Raw genomic sequence first — 15,654 nt, forward strand, 5'->3', positions numbered from 1 at the left:
GCGAGCCCCGGTGCAGCTGGCAGGAGGTCTGGGACTGGGCAGGCGCATGCGCGCGGTCGTCATGACAACTCCACCGCCGCTCTGGGGGCGGAAAGGGAGATGCTGGGCGGTGGGAAGGTGGCGGCCCGGGCAAAGTCCCCGTCTCCCCCTCCCGCTCCCACTACAATCCCTATTACGTCCTGGGCCCCGGCCGACAGGAGCGGTAAGAAATAGGGTGTCCTTCGGCGCCTGCCTGGCCAGGTGGAGCGGGCGAGGGGTGATACCCCAGCCGCGGGCTTGCTCGCACCAGCCCTTTCCTCCGAGCAGGCTGCTGGCCTGAGGCGGCTGGGCAGGAGGGTGCCCCTGGGAACCCCAGCTGTGGCCAGAACTTCGGGGGCCCCCACATATGGGTGGGAGGGGAGCCCCACGATCCGCCCCCTTCCTCCCCGAGGGTCTGCCCTTCACTTGATAGGTTGTCCTGGGGGAGGTGTGTCTATTGATTTGCTCTCCCGTCTCAGGGAAGGGTGTGTAGGTGCTCCTCTTGGGCCCTTTTTTGTGTGCAAGCTCCAGAAAGCGGGGCCTAGGTGGGCAAGAGGGTCTCGAGTATGGTCTGCACACCCCTCCTCCTGCCATCCTGTCCATTTTTTTTAGATTAATTTTTGAGGAAGAGCACGTAGCAGGGGAGGGGCAGAGAGGGAGAAAGGGGAAGAGAGAGAAAGAGAGAGAGAATCCCAAACAGGCTCAGTAGGACCCCTATTGCAGGGCTCAAACCCAAGAACCATGAGCTCATGATCTGAGCAGAAATCAAGAATGGGTTGCTTAACTGACTCAGCCACCCAGGTATTCCTCACTGTTTCCATTTTGGATGCTTGTTTTTGTTTGTCTTTTTAAATATATTTTTAAATGTTTATTTTTGAGAGAGTGAATGAGAACGAGCAGGCGAGGGGCAGAGAGAGAGGGAGACAGAATCCTAAAGCGGGCTCCAGGCTCTGACCTGTCAGCACAGAGGTCATGTGGGGCTTGAACTCATGAGTAGTGAGGTCATAACCTGAGCTAAGTCAGACCACCCAGGGGCCCCTGGATGCTTGTTTTAAAGGGTTGGGTGCTTGTAGATATGGAACTGTGCTAGAGGCTTTAACTATTCCTTACTGCATCTGTGAGATGGGCATCTAGCTCTGCCTCTAGCATAAGAGGAAGTTTAAGATGGGAGAATTTAAATAACTTGTACTTGTTCAAAGTCACACAGCTGATCCTGGATAGGCACTTACTCTGACTCACTCCCAACCCTTGGATTTCCCCAGTACTTGGGTGGTGCCAGTGTAGGAGGGTATAGGGGACCACCTCCAAACTGAGCCCCTGCCCACTTTTTTTTTTTTAATATAGAATTTTTAAAAAGTGCTCCTAGGTGCAAAATATTTGGAATATAAGACTTTGGCATGGATTAAAAATGACATTTGGGTTAGACTTTGACATTTTCTTGTGTAACTGGTATTCCTAGTCTTAGCTTTACAATTGGAACACTGACTTATTATTTTCCGTGAATATGAATACAGGAAATAAATTACTGATGCCATAAAATCCCGACATACAGTACTTAGGTGAATTTAAAATTTTTTTTTCAACGTTTATTTATTTTTGGGACAGAGAGAGACAGAGCATGAACGGGGGAGGGGCAGAGAGAGAGAGGGAGACACAGAGTCGGAAACAGGCTCCAGGCTCTGAGCCATCAACCCAGAGCCCGATGCGGGGCTCCAACTCACGACGGCAAGATCGTGACCTGGCTGAAGTCAGACGCTTAACCAACTGCGCCACCCAGGCGCCCCCTTAGGTGAATTTTAAATGAAAGAGAGCATAACAGAAAAATATACCGGAAACTTTTTTTTTCAACATTTATTTATTTTTTTTGGGACAGAGAGAGACAAAGCATGAACGGGGGAGGGGCAGAGAGAGAGGGAGACACAGAGTCGGAAACAGGCTCCAGGCTCTGAGCCATCAGCCCAGAGCCTGATGCGGGGCTCGAACTCACGGACCGCGAGATCGTGACCTGGCTGACGTCGGACGCTTAACCGACTGCGCCACCCAGGCGCCCCTACCGGAAACTTTTAAACACTTTAAATCCACAGTCGGGTGATAAGAATTTTTCGTATTAACTTTCTTTAGCTATATTTAGTGTATAGTTTAAGATTCCCTCCTTCTTTCAAAGAAACAGGATTTCTAAGTCTGACGCATTTCTCCTGCATGTCCCGGGTGTGCTGTGGCCAGCTGAAGGCAGGCACTGAGCCTCAGAGATTCTCACGGTAGTCTGTTTTTAACACCAAGGATGGGGCTCCTGGGTGGTTCAGTTGGTCGAGGGTCCGACTTCAGCTCAGGTCATGATCTCATGGTTTGTGAGTTCGAGCCCCGTGTCAGGCTCTGGGCAGACAGCTTGGAGCCTGGAGCCTGCTTCAGATTCTGTGTCTCCCTCTCTGTCTGTCTCCCCCCCCCCCCCACCCCCCCGTTCGCGTTGTCTGTCCGTCTGTCTCTCTCAAAAATAATTGTTAAAATTTAAAAAACAAAACAAGGAAGGTAGTAGAAGGGAGGAAACAAGCCCAGTGGGAGTCCAGCTCCAACAAGTAAATGTGTTTGACATCTGTTTGCTATGTTTCCTGTCGAGAATGCTAAAGTAGCATTTTGTAGATTGAATTCCATGTGAACCCTGGTCACATAAGTCTGGGAGATGGAGTATTTTTATTCTCCCTTCTCTCCAGGCTCAATAATTTAAAGACCCTTACACTCTTGAGTGTTTTTAATGTCCAGAGAAGTGTTATACAGATAGGGGTCTGTTTAGCTTTGTTTACTGCAGCGCTTCCCAAGCTTATCTGACAATAAAATCTATTCTACTTAGAACATCTTTTTTTTTTAAATGTTTATTTTTGAAAGAGAGCGTGCAGGGTAGGGGTACAGGGAGAGGGGGACAGAGGATCCAAGCGGGCTCTGCACTGACAGCAGTGAGCCTGATGTGGGGCTTGAACTCAAGAACCGTGAGATCATGACCTAAGCCAAAGTCAGATGCTCAACTGACTGTACCACCCAGGTGCCCCAGAGTATCTTTGATCATTTCATAGATTAGTATTCTAAAGAGCACAATTTGGGAGATATTGTGCTAAAATGTTGTTTAAATACATGAAAACTTCCTAAAATAAGTGAAGGGTTTCTTAGGTACATCCACACACAAGAGAGGAAATTCTGTTGACATAAAAAAATTTCAGAGAATGACATGGGAAAACTCACAACATAATGTTAAAAGATCTGGAACTGTACTGAAATATTCCAATTTTGTTTAAAAATGCTAATAAGTACATATGTGAGAAAAACATTTGGGAGGAAATACCCACAGGCCTCAGTTATAATGGTTCTTTGGCAGTGGGATTGCTGATAAATGTTTATTTTTTTTTTATACTGAAATTTCCAAGTTGTCTGGAATAAGTGGGTTAATTTTTGTTAAAGCTTATTATTTAAAATTTTTTTAATGTTTATTTATTTTGGGAGAGACAGAGACAGAATGTGAGTGGGTTAGGGGCAGAGAGAGAGGGAGACAATACCAAGCTGTCAGCACAGAGCCCAACGTGGGACTCGAACTCACAAACCATGAGATAGTGACCCAAGCCAAAGTCGGACGCTCAGCTGACTGAGCCACCCGAGTGTCCCTTTAAAGCTTATTCTTTTTTTTTTTTAATGTTTTTATTTATTTTTGAGACAGAGAGAGACAGAGCATGAACGGGGGAGGGGTAGAGAGAGAGGGAGACACAGAATCTGAAACAGGCTCCAGGCTCTGAATAGTCAGCACAGAGCCCGACGCAGGGTTCGAACTCACAGACCACGAGATCGTGACCTGAGCCGAAGTCGGACGCTCAACTGACTGGGCCACCCAAGTGCCCCTTTAAAGCTCATTCTTAAAAACTGTTAAGAAAAGTGTACTGCTTTCCTTTTTAATACAACATTCCTCATCTTAAATCTTGTTTTGCAAATGTGTTTAGTAAAGTCTTGGGTTCATATAACGTAGAAATCTACTCAGCAAAAATCTCAGCAAAGAACATCTGTTGAGATGCAGAGACTCTAAGAGGCTGGCTCTGAAGACACTAGGTTGGTTGAGTCGTGAGATCTCTGAGCACAGATTTTTTTTTTTCAAGAGACACAAAAGATAGGACAGGAAACAAAGATAGTGGCATGTGCTTCTAAGGAGAATGACAGCATAGCTTCCACCCTGGAAGGCGTGGGTCTGGCAAAAGATCCTTTTAAATTAATATGAAAAACTAAGACCTTTAAGGAAAGCAGCAGGTGTAACAAAGGAGAGAGTTCAACTCCTGCTTTGTTTCAGTCTTCTTTGTTAAGGGCTGAACAGAGCAAAATCAATCTTTAGAAAGAGGAAAAGGGGGTGTCTGGGTGGCTCAAGTGTCCAAATTGGGCTCAGGTCATGATCCCACAGTTTGTGGGTTTGAGTCCCACATCAGGCTCTCTGCTGTCAGCACAGAGCCTGCTTTGGATCCTCTGTCCCCATGCTTCTGCCCCTCCCCACTGGTTCCTTCTCTCTCAGAATAAACTTAAAAAAAAAAAGAGGACATGGAAGGCTAGGGTAGGTGAAGAGCTGCTATGAGCCAGGCCTCCACTTAGTGTAAGGAGGAACTGACAGCTATATTCAAAGATGCATCAACCTGCATGGTAGAGAGGGTATCCAAGAAGCCTATGGGACGTGGTGATTTTTCAGATCTTTTTAAAGTTTAGATTCTCTGATAGAATTGTCTTTATCTGAAGTCATGATAAGAAAGTGTGAGTCATCCTAACCTAAGGTGGCAGAGTGGAAAGAGGCTTTGGAGTCAGTTTTTATACTCTGCCCTCATTAGCTGTATGGTTTTGGACAAAATATTTAATTTTTATGAATATCCTTTTCCTCAGCTACCAGGTCTGTAGTTCTCCCTTTGTGTCAATTCCCAGTTAGTGTCTGCCTACCCTCAGTGGGGGCTTCTATGGCTCTTGTTCGAACGGCATTTTCATTCGCCTCGATTCCTTCTATTTTCCCCCTCTTGCTCTTAATCTCATCTCCTTTTCTTCCTTACCCCTGACTCTATTCACATACACATTCGTATCTTTGGAAGAAGTGTAATTTTTTTTTTTTTTTTTTTGCGCGGGGGGCAGGGGGAGGGTGTAGAGGGAAAGGGAAAGGTCCCGGTATAATTCACATTGTGAAGAGTAATGCACTACTTTTTCAAAAGTTCCAGAAATTATTGGCAGTCTCCAGGAAGATTATTATAATCTGTGTATGGAAAAGTCCAGGAAAATTAATTCCTTTGTATGGCATCTACTCCAGGAAGTGGATGAAGAAATTGAAAAGGGGTAAGGAAGACAAATACTTGATTACATAAGTAATATTCACTGATAATCATCTGTGTGAAAATCCTGGAATACTGAGTGATTTGTTTAAAGCCACTTGCAAATCCTTTTTAAAATGGACGTACTTTTTGATTTAGAGAGGTAAATGATGGACAGCGTTAGTCCCAGAGGTAGTGGAGTATATGGGAACGAACACGAGACCAGTGGCTCTCGGCTCCAGATTTGTGCTGAACTCCTGTGGGCTGGATTTATTTATGAAAATCGTTGAAGTCTTTGATGTCATTATCTGTCAAGTAGAGATACATTGTTTTGTGTGTGTGTGAGAAAAATTCTATAATATAAAAGTGTCTGTAAAATCTGTAGAATATTCAGCCCTCTTAAGTTACTTGCTGTAAATCTATATTGTGACACATACTTGGTTTCAGTAAATGCTATTCATGACGTTACTATTTACACATGAGGGAAAAAGTGCTTTTATTTCTTTACTGGGTTTCTTTTTTGTATTTTAACAGATTGGAAGGAATCACATTAAACATTCCTGGTAACAGTCGCTTAATGCCAGTAGAAAGAATAACAGGTGAAGATTTTTGGATTCTTTCCAGAATTTTAAAGAAGAATCCATATATTAATGGTATATGCTTCCTTAAGAATCGTTGCCTCTTGCTTTCATTTTCCTGATTTTAATTATTCATTATAAGGAATATCTGCCTCTATTCATCCGTGTTCTCCAGGTTTGGATGTTAGATATAACCTCATGAGTGATGTTGGTGCATACTATGCTGCAAGACTGCTTCAGGTATTTTACTGCAACATGTTCTCAGTTCTTTTTGTTTTCTCCCAGGAGTCAGTTAAGAACCAGTCCTTTCTTTGGAATGTGCAGAGTTTGAGTACCCTAAGCCTGCTAAGTTAACCCTTTATTACAGTCTTCACTTTGGAACGGCCCAGGCTGAAGTGCTGCATTATGGTTGCATTTTGTTTAAGAAATACAGTGTGGTCAAAGAAACAAAACAAAAAACGTGTGGTCCACCAATCAGATAGGTGTACTTTAAGAAAAGGCCCTTGTTCCGACCTCAAGACGATTGGCAAATATGTGTATGTGTCTGTTTTTTCAGTTAAAATGTTTAAGGCAGCATATATCACTTACTCACTACCTCTCTTGAATTCGCTTTTTCAGTTCTTACTTGTCCCAATCTCAACTGCTAAACATGTTTCCAATGAGCTTAAAAGTGATTTTAAAATTCTCCTATCCATGAGATAGCACACAATGTAAGGACAGAGCGAAGATTAAAAAAGAATATAAACTAAATTTATTCTCAACAATTACAAAAATGCTGCAAAAGTCATCAAAATGTTCTGTTTACAGTGAAACCACCTAGTCTCGTGGCACACCCACAAAGTGACAGTTTTGCAAAATGTCCAGGTCCTGACCTTGCAGTATATTTATAACACTTGAAATACACTGAAAACCCACCTGTGTATTTATCAGTAGACTACTGGTACCTAGAGCTCCTGAGTCCTCTTTTGCAAACTTGTACACTCATACTTTGTAAGCACATTCGTACTTTGAATCATTGATCAAAAAAGAATGTGGTCTTTTTCTTTCATTTATATTGCAGTTATGTTTAAATGAGAATGGTAATCTCCACCCCCTCCCCCGGCCCTTAATGGTAGTTTCTTGTGCTGGACTTAAAGATTTTCTATGTTGCAAAGATTTTCTTTGGAGGTGAATACTTTTATTTAAATAAAGCAGCTCCTAGATTGATTTGTTTCCTAATAATTGCATTCCTAATAATAGTTTCTTTTCTCTCCTTATTATAGAAACAACATAAACTCATTTATTTAAATCTTATGTTTAATGATATTGGGCCCGAAGGTGGAGAATTGATTGCTAAAGCACTACATGTAAGCATTTAAATACCTTAAACCAACATTTTCTTTGGGAATTTTAACTTCTGATAGCTTGTAATCAACGTAATAAAATATCACTGTGAACTTACATTATTCAAATGTGTACTTTTATTGTACTTTGATGTATTAAAATGTAATATTACAAGCACTTTTGACCTCAGTTTTTAAAAAATGATTATTTATTTTGAGAGAGTGAGCGAACAGGGGAGGGACAAAGAGAAAGGGAAAGAGAGAGAATCCCAAGCAGGCTCCACATTGCCAGCATAGAGCCCGATGTGGGGATCAAACCCATGAACCGTGAGATCATGACCTGAGCCAAAACCAAGAATCAGACACTTAACTGACTGAGCCACCCAGGTACCCCTAAAAATAAACAGCTCTATTGAGGTATAATTCACATACATAAAAATTTACGTTTTCCCATAAAAATTTACCTTTAAGGTGTTCAGCTCTGTGCGTCTTTGTATATTCAGAATTGTGCAACCATCACTGTCTATTTTTAGAACTTTTCATCCCCCAAAGATGCCGCAAAGCCATTAGCAACCCTTCTCCGTGCTTCTTTCACTCCCCAGTGAGTGTTCATCCATATTGTAACATACTTCATTCCTTCTTATTGCCCAATAATATTCCATGGTTTGGATATATCCTATTTTGTTCATCTATCAGTTAAAGGACATTTGGGTTTCCACTTTTTGTCTATAATAATGCTATAATAATGTGAATTATATATAATAATGTGAATATTTGCACATTTTTGTGTGCATAGGTTTTCCATTTTCTTGGTTATATACCTAGGAGTGAAACTGCTAGATCATTTGGTAATGGTGTTCAACATCTTGAGAAACTGCCAAACTGTTTTCCAAAGTGGCTGTCCCTTTTTATGATTCCACCAGCAATGTGGAGTGTTTTAATTTCTCTACATCCTCACCAGCACTTGTTACTGTCTTGATTTTAGCCATCCTGGTGGATATGAAGAGGTTTTGTGGTTTTGATTCGCATTTCCCTCATAAATAATGATGTTGAGCATCTTTGCATGTGCCATTCTTTGGAGAAACGTCTATTCGGTGCCCATTTTTAAATGGTTTTTAGTTGTCTTTTTAAACTGTGAGAGTTCTGGGGCGCCTGGGTGGCTCAGTCGGTTGAGCGTCCGACTTCAGCTCAGGTCACGATCTCGCGGTCCGTGAGTTCGAGCCCCGCGTCGGGCTCTGGGCTGATGGCTCAGAGCCTGGAGCCTGCTTCTGATTCTGTGTCTCCCTCTCTCTCTGCCCCTCCCCCGTTCATGCTCTGTCTCTGTCTCAAACGTTAAAAAAAAAAAAATTTATAAACTGTGAGAGTTCTTTACATGTTCTGGATGTTAAGTCCCTTATCAGATACCTGAGTTGCAAATGTTTTCTCTCATTCTGTAGTTTAGGTTGTCTTTTCACTTCCTTAATGGTGTCTGTCCTTTGAAGCACAAAATTATTTAATTTTGATAAAGTTCGATTTATTTTTGCTTTTGTTGTTATATCTAAGAAGGCTTTGCTTAACTCGAAGTCATGAAGATTTACACTTGCGTATTCTTCTAACAGTTTTGTTTTAGCTCTTTCATTTAGTTATTTGATCCATCTTGAGTCAATTTTTGTATATGATGTGAGGTGGGAGTCTAACCTCATTCTTCTGCATGTGGATATCCAGTTGTCCCAATACTATTTAAGACTGTTCTTCCCCATTAATTTTCTCGATCGATTGTAAATGGCTTATTTCTCTGTTCTTCATTCTATTAACCTGTATTTTGATCCCTATGCCAGTCCCACGCTATCTTGATTACTGTAGTTTGTAGCCAGTTCTGAAGTCAAGAAGCCCATATGGGTCCTTTCTGTTTCAACATGTGCTGGTCCCTTGCATTTCCGTATGAAATTTAAGATCAGTTTATCAAGTTCTGCAAGAAAAACAAGGATTTTTGAGAGGAATTGCTTTCAGTCTTTAGATCAGTTTGGGGAGTATTGCCATCTTAACAGTATTAAGTCTTCTGATCCACGAACATGGGAAGGGTTTCCATTTATTTAGGTTTTTCATTTCCTTCAAAAGTGCTTTGTTTTTAACGTACAAGTCTTGCTTTTGCTAAACTTATTCCTAACGTTTTATTCTTTTTGATGCTATTGTAAATGGGATAACCTTAATTTCAGTTTTGGGTTGTTCATTGCTAGTGTGTAGAAATACGATTAAAAATACACACACACACACACACACACACACACACACACAATTGGTCTTTTGCCCTGCAGTCTCACTGAACTCACTAGTTCTAACAGCTTTTTTGGTGGATTCCTTTGGATTTTCCATAAATAAGATCACATTATATGCAGAGATGGTTTTACTTCTTTTCCAATCTGGATGCCTTTTTTGTTTCTTTTCCTTGCCTAATTGCGTGGTCTAGAATCTCCAGTACAATATTAAAAAGAAGTGTTAACAGTAGACCTCCTTGCCTTCTTCCTGCTCTTAAGGGGTTTGGATTAACTTTAAAGATAACTATTTGCACTTGCATGTCTTCTGATATTTACTCATCAGCATATTGAAATGTCTGTAGTTTTATTTGTGAAAGAATTATCAAAAGAGTGGAATGAGAGGAGTTAAACTTTGCAAATGTTTGAGAAATTATATTCCTTTAGAAGTGATACAGGGAGAATATGGAATGAGTACTTAATGGGTATAGTGTCTCCTTTTGAGGAAGTAATAAAAATACTTTGGAACTAGCTATGTGATGGCCGTATAACACTGTGAATTTATTAAAAGCCAGTGAATTGTACACTTTAAAATGGTTAACTTTGGGTTATGTGAATTTCACCTCAAAAAAAAGTGGCATAATTTTGTTAGAAAACAAACTTATAGATTTCCCAGTGAAAGGAAAATTTATTAAAATCTGCTTCATTTACTGGGCATTTTTGGGCATCTGTTTCCGGGGCATTCTCTCCACTAAAAAATTAAGCTAGATTTTTATGCTATGAGTAGCTGAATGGTACCCTTAAGGAGTGTATCCTCTTCTGTCTTCATGAAAAACTGAGGAGTCTACAAATAGTAATATAGTCTCCTAACTCACGTAATCAAACAAGAATTCTGTGGACTAAAATTTAACGAAGTTTTGGTTCTTTTCCTTTGCAGAAGAATACAACTCTGAAATACCTAAGAATGACTGGAAACAAGATTGAAAATAAAGGTGGAATGTTTTTTGCTGCAATGCTGCAAATTAATTCATCCTTAGAAAAATTAGATCTGGGTGACTGTGATCTGGTGAGTAAAATGGTTATAAGAAATATCGCCTAGGTACTGCGTCATTCTCCCTGGAAACCAGGATAGGTAATTGTTAAAGAGACCAGCTAAATGACCATCTAAGGAATGATTAAGCTTTCCCCTAATATCAGAGAAAAAGGTTTTTTTTTTTTTATACTATTAGGCATAATAGTGCTATTAATAAAATCAGATTGTATTTATTATAGAGGAATACTTAGAATAAAATTCTTCCTAAGCTTCCATCTATAACCCTTCTTAACCTATATGGGATCTTTTGAGAAAAAAGATTGTAGTGTTTTCTGTTGTTATTGTTGTTTCTTATTTAAAAAAAATGCTACTTCATTAGAAAGCTTATATTCCAGTTGGGAAAACATCAATAAAGAGAAAAGTGCTACAAAGATTGCCAAGTAGGAGGTAATCTTCAGGATAGGGTAGTTTCTAATATCTGAGGAGGTAACACTTGGTCATGAAGGATGAGGAATAACTGCCTTGGAAAGCATCCATGGCAGAACATTCAAGGCAGGGGTCCAACACATACAGACTCTAAGATAGTGCTGCCCCAAGTGTTGTATGGGTGGCATTACTAATACAGACTGAGGCGATTTTAATACTCATGTATTTATTTTTATAGATGCTTATTTTGAGGAATTTACTTAAGGTTTTCCATTTATAGTAATGACAGTTTTAAAATAAGATGGAAAAAGTGAATTGATTTAATGGAAAACTATTAAGTAAATAATAAAACTGACACCCAAATATAGCAAAAATCATGAGAGGTACATGAGTAATGAAATACTGACTCCGCAGGTTTTAAGAACCCAAAAGCCAGAGTGGATGAGGGAGTTAAGAGTATCTCAAAATGAAGGCGGAGGTTTGCAGAGGCCAGATCCAGCAATGTTGTATGGGTTGCAGGTCATACATCAGGGGAAGAGGGGATTGTTATAAATATGTGTCATGGAAAGGCTTTGAGAAGTGACGTTATCTGGTCCTTTAAAAAGATCTCTGGTTTCTCTGTTGGGGAATTAGTGACAGAGGAAGCTCACAGACCATTTAGGAAGTTACTACAGTAGTCCGGGTGACGACGATAAGGACTGGGGTTGGGGTGATGGCACCCAGATGGGCTAATTTGAGACATCTTTTGGAAACAGAATCTCTTAAGACTTACTGATTAATTGGATGGGAGGGTGAGTGGAGTGGCGGAGTGCAAGGAAGCCCAGGTTTTCTGGTGTAACACCTGGGTGTGGTCGGTGGTGTCCATCACAGAAATGGGGAAGAATTAGGCCCTTCCAATAAGGTAAAGAGGGAGGCCTGTGGAAGCTGTGAAAAATGGATTAGTAAATCTTTGCCACAACTCACACAGAGGGTTCAAGTATGCGTAAAACTTGCAGTGTTCTCAGTAGTGCAGAGTGCTAGCTGGGACCCACGTGTGTATCTATGTATCTGAGGTCTGTCTGCAACACACAGTACCTTGAGGACTTAGGAGCAAACCTGGAGGTAAACATCCTAGGAAATGGACTGTGAAACTTTCAGAACTCCCCATCATGTTACAGATTTTAGGCCAGGGAGAAAACACAGTGATCATTCATTTCTGAATTTGACCATGAAAGGTTTACAATTCAAAATACAATTTATTTAACTGAATCCAGATTACTGATTTTGAAATAGGGACATTAAATATGTTGTCAGTTTCCTTAATGAATTTATTGTTTTTAGGGAATGCAAAGTGTGATAGCATTTGCTACAGTCCTAACTCAAAACCAAACAATTAAGGGAATAAACCTAAACCGACCTATACTGTATGGTGAACAGGTATGTATTCAAAGTGATGACAGCTAATATTATGTGAATAAAACGAAGGTACTACTTATTGAAGGTTATGTCAAGGTTCATGAATGCATTATATTTTTAGAATTAACTGCATTTACAAACAAAAGCTTACTTGAAGAAAAATTGAGTCATGATTTTAGATGTTGCTTATTTAAGCAGTAAACATGTCTTTTTTTTTTTTTCTTGTAAACTCAGATTAACAGTAAACCTATAGAGAGGCAAAGTAGCTCAGACAAAAACAAATGATTAAAGTTTTTTTTTAAATTTTTTTAATGTTTATTTTTGAGAGAGCGAGAACAAGTCGGGGAGGGGCAGGGAGAGAGGCAGGGAGAGAGGAAGACACACAACCCAAAGCAGGTTCCAGGCTCTGAGCTGTCAGCACAGAGCCCCATGTGTGATCTCACCCACAAACCGTGAGATCATGACCTAAGCTGAAGTCGGATGCTTAACCTACTGAGCCACCCAGGTGCCCCCAAATGATCCAAGTTTTAAAGGCTAGATTATAAAAGCTCAGTGTAAATTGTTTTGTTGTCTGTTATATTGGTATCACTAAACCACTTTTGAAATTATGAGTAATAATGGCAGAATGTGAGTGAATAGCAGCCTGGGAAGTCTGGACTTGATCCTATAGGTAAGATATCTACTGGAGACAAGATGAGGGAAAACATGGTACCTGCTGTCAAGGCTTCTCCTTATTCCTTTAACATTCTTTTACAAGTGGCAGAGAAGGTTCTCAGATTGAGGATGTGACCTATGAAGGCTAAATCAAAATTTTCTGGATTAAAGCCTCAAAGAAATAAGTGTGTTAAACTATATGAAATCACATCAGAAGCACGATTCCTCTTGTGTGTCGAGTGTTCTCATTCCCAAATCTGAGAATTATGAAAAGCCCAAAGGCCTTTCTCAGGTCCAAGACCTTGCTCTCAGCCTGGTGCTGAGAGTTTAGCCAGGTAAACTCTAGCCTGCTTTCTATTCCTCTCCAAGGCAGCCACCACCCTCTCTCTCCCTGTGAGCACTAGTTTCTTCAGTGGCTGTGGAGTAGAATCCTCACGTGCTTCCTCATACTGTGCTGTTCCCAAACATAAGCCTGCAAACCTGTTCCATTTAATGAATTCCATTTCATTATCTGGGGAGCTTGGAAAGATACTGATGCCAGGCATCATCTTAGGCAAATTGTCAAACTCAGTGAATTGACCTAAAAACTCTTTACTATTTCTGATTCTAGTTCCGTCCCTTAAATAAGGGTGGTCACTCAACCGAATTTCTTGACCTAAAAAAAAACGCAAAGCATAAAACACAAATATGTATCATGTCCTCTGTTTCAGGCACCATGCAGAGCAATATTTGGCCCCTGAGTGATCAATTTGCATTTGTTAAGATCCTAAACTATAGCTTCCTTTGGGTGTATCTATTTCAGTGTCAGCAATAATTTAAATAAGATACAGGATTACAGAACACTGAATAATAATAAATGCTTTGCAGTGTTCTATAGAACACTTATTTGGGGCCATGTACTTTTTTGTTAATTTAATTCTGTGAGGGAAGTAGAATTTTATCTGTTTTACAGGTAAGGAAACTGAGACTCAGCTAGATGAAATAATTTGCTCAAAGTCATACAGCTAGTATAATGCAAGTATCTGGACAGTTTTAAGGGTATTGGGAGAGCAAGAGAGCGCATGCAAACAGGGAAGGGGCAGAGAGAGAGGGAGAGAGAGATCCCAAGCGGGCTCTGCACTGTATGCAGAGAGCCCGTTGTGGGGCTTGAACTCATGAACCGTGAGATCGTGACCTGAGCCGAAATCAAGAGTCAGACGCTTTATTGACTGAGCCACCCAGGCACCCCTGGACAGTTTTATTATAAAGCTCAAATACTTTTATTATAAAACTCATGTACTATCTGCTACTGCCACGTGGTCTCATTTAACTTTTAAAGTTTTTCTCAAAGTAGGTTTTTCTCAGAGTATTATATAGAAATATGTAATTTGAGCATAGTTATCCATGTTTGTATTCAGCATTTCCAGTGACTGTAAAACTTCTTATAAATACAGCAATCAAGCAAGAGGACTTCTTACCATAAAATACTCTGACCCATTCATTTCAAGACTGACTCTGTTAAAAATTTAAAGTGCTTGGTATTCAAATCCTCATTGGGGCTACATACCTTTTGCCTGGAAGCAGCTAGATTTTGGAATTAAAAATAAGTCTTCCAGGGGCGCCTGGGTGGCGCAGTCGGTTAAGCGTCCGACTTCAGCCAGGTCACGATCTCACGGTCCGTGAGTTCGAGCCCCGCGTCAGGCTCTGGGCTGATGGCTCAGAGCCTGGAGCCTGTTTCCGATTCTGTGTCTCCCTCTCTCTCTGCCTCTCCCCCGTTCATGCTCTGTCTCTCTCTGTCCCCCAAAAAATAAATAAAAAAAAAAACGTTGAAAAAAAAAATTAAAAAAAAAAAAAGTCTTCCAGTGACTAGAAGAGTAAAACATATTTAGAAATTTGGGATGATTATATAAAAGGGAAGAACTAGATATCACACGATTAATGAGTGTTTTTAAATAGAATCAACATTGGGAAATGTGTATTTTGCCTAAAGACTATGAAGAGTAGGAATCAAGAGAAAAGTTCAGGAACATATGGAGGGTGTAAGAAAAATTCAGAGACTGAGAGGACAACAATAAGGGGGCTTAATATGCTCAATATGTCATGGGACCAATTTTTTTTTTTCACCTGGAATGATTGTTTAGGATTATGCCTTTTTAAAACCAGCCTCTTACTTTACATCACTTAGTCACTGTACCTTGCAAGTACCTACTGTCTATTTTTAAAATAAGGTATCATTTGTGGCAAAAATGATTTTTCTTAAAAGCCAAGCCAAAACAAATGAAAATTACAGACTAATAGTCTTGATATTTTTTTAAAGCTAATTTAAATAACTTAGCATATGTTTGGAATAAACAGGTATAGCTTCAAAATTGTATTTTAGAAAAAGATTTTACCTATTTTTAGGAAGAGTCCACAGTTCATCTAGGCCACATGTTGAAAGAAAATCACTGCCTTGTTGCACTACACATGTGTAAGCATAATATGAAAAACTGTGGAATAAAACAATTATGCGATGCACTGTATCTGAATAGAAGCCTACGCTACCTTGATGTGAGCTGGTAAGTGATAATACATTAATCCAGAAGTCCTGGGAATAATCTATGTAAACATTTACAGTACACAGGATTCGCCGTTAGATGCTAATTCCAAAGATCAGAAAATGCAACCATTGTTGTCAACTTTTTATCCTAAGTCTTAGTATTTAGCTTATAC

The 15,654-nt window shown here is 40.2% G+C and overlaps 1 protein-coding gene and 1 long non-coding RNA gene across 2 annotated transcripts in view; one reads left to right on the forward strand and one right to left on the reverse strand.

The window, feature by feature from the left end:
• Nucleotides 1–60: 60 nt before the first annotated feature.
• The window catches only part of LRRC34 (leucine rich repeat containing 34), a 19,365-nt gene continuing 3,771 nt past the window's right edge, over nucleotides 61–15,654 (forward strand). The window contains exons 1-8 of the mRNA XM_043594940.1: nucleotides 61–202; nucleotides 5,229–5,349; nucleotides 5,859–5,977; nucleotides 6,078–6,142; nucleotides 7,165–7,248; nucleotides 10,393–10,521; nucleotides 12,235–12,330; nucleotides 15,346–15,500. Of these exons, the coding sequence (XP_043450875.1) occupies nucleotides 100–202; nucleotides 5,229–5,349; nucleotides 5,859–5,977; nucleotides 6,078–6,142; nucleotides 7,165–7,248; nucleotides 10,393–10,521; nucleotides 12,235–12,330; nucleotides 15,346–15,500 (872 nt within the window). The 5' untranslated portion in view covers nucleotides 61–99. The remainder of the gene's footprint in view (nucleotides 203–5,228; nucleotides 5,350–5,858; nucleotides 5,978–6,077; nucleotides 6,143–7,164; nucleotides 7,249–10,392; nucleotides 10,522–12,234; nucleotides 12,331–15,345; nucleotides 15,501–15,654) is intronic.
• LOC122491751 overlaps nucleotides 8,738–15,654 on the reverse strand; it is a 21,071-nt gene continuing 14,154 nt past the window's right edge. The window contains exon 2 of the long non-coding RNA XR_006299431.1: nucleotides 8,738–9,172. This is a non-coding gene — a long non-coding RNA (uncharacterized LOC122491751). The remainder of the gene's footprint in view (nucleotides 9,173–15,654) is intronic.

Source organism: Prionailurus bengalensis, chromosome C2, assembly GCF_016509475.1.
Source record: "Prionailurus bengalensis isolate Pbe53 chromosome C2, Fcat_Pben_1.1_paternal_pri, whole genome shotgun sequence".
NCBI lineage: Eukaryota > Metazoa > Chordata > Mammalia > Carnivora > Felidae > Prionailurus > Prionailurus bengalensis.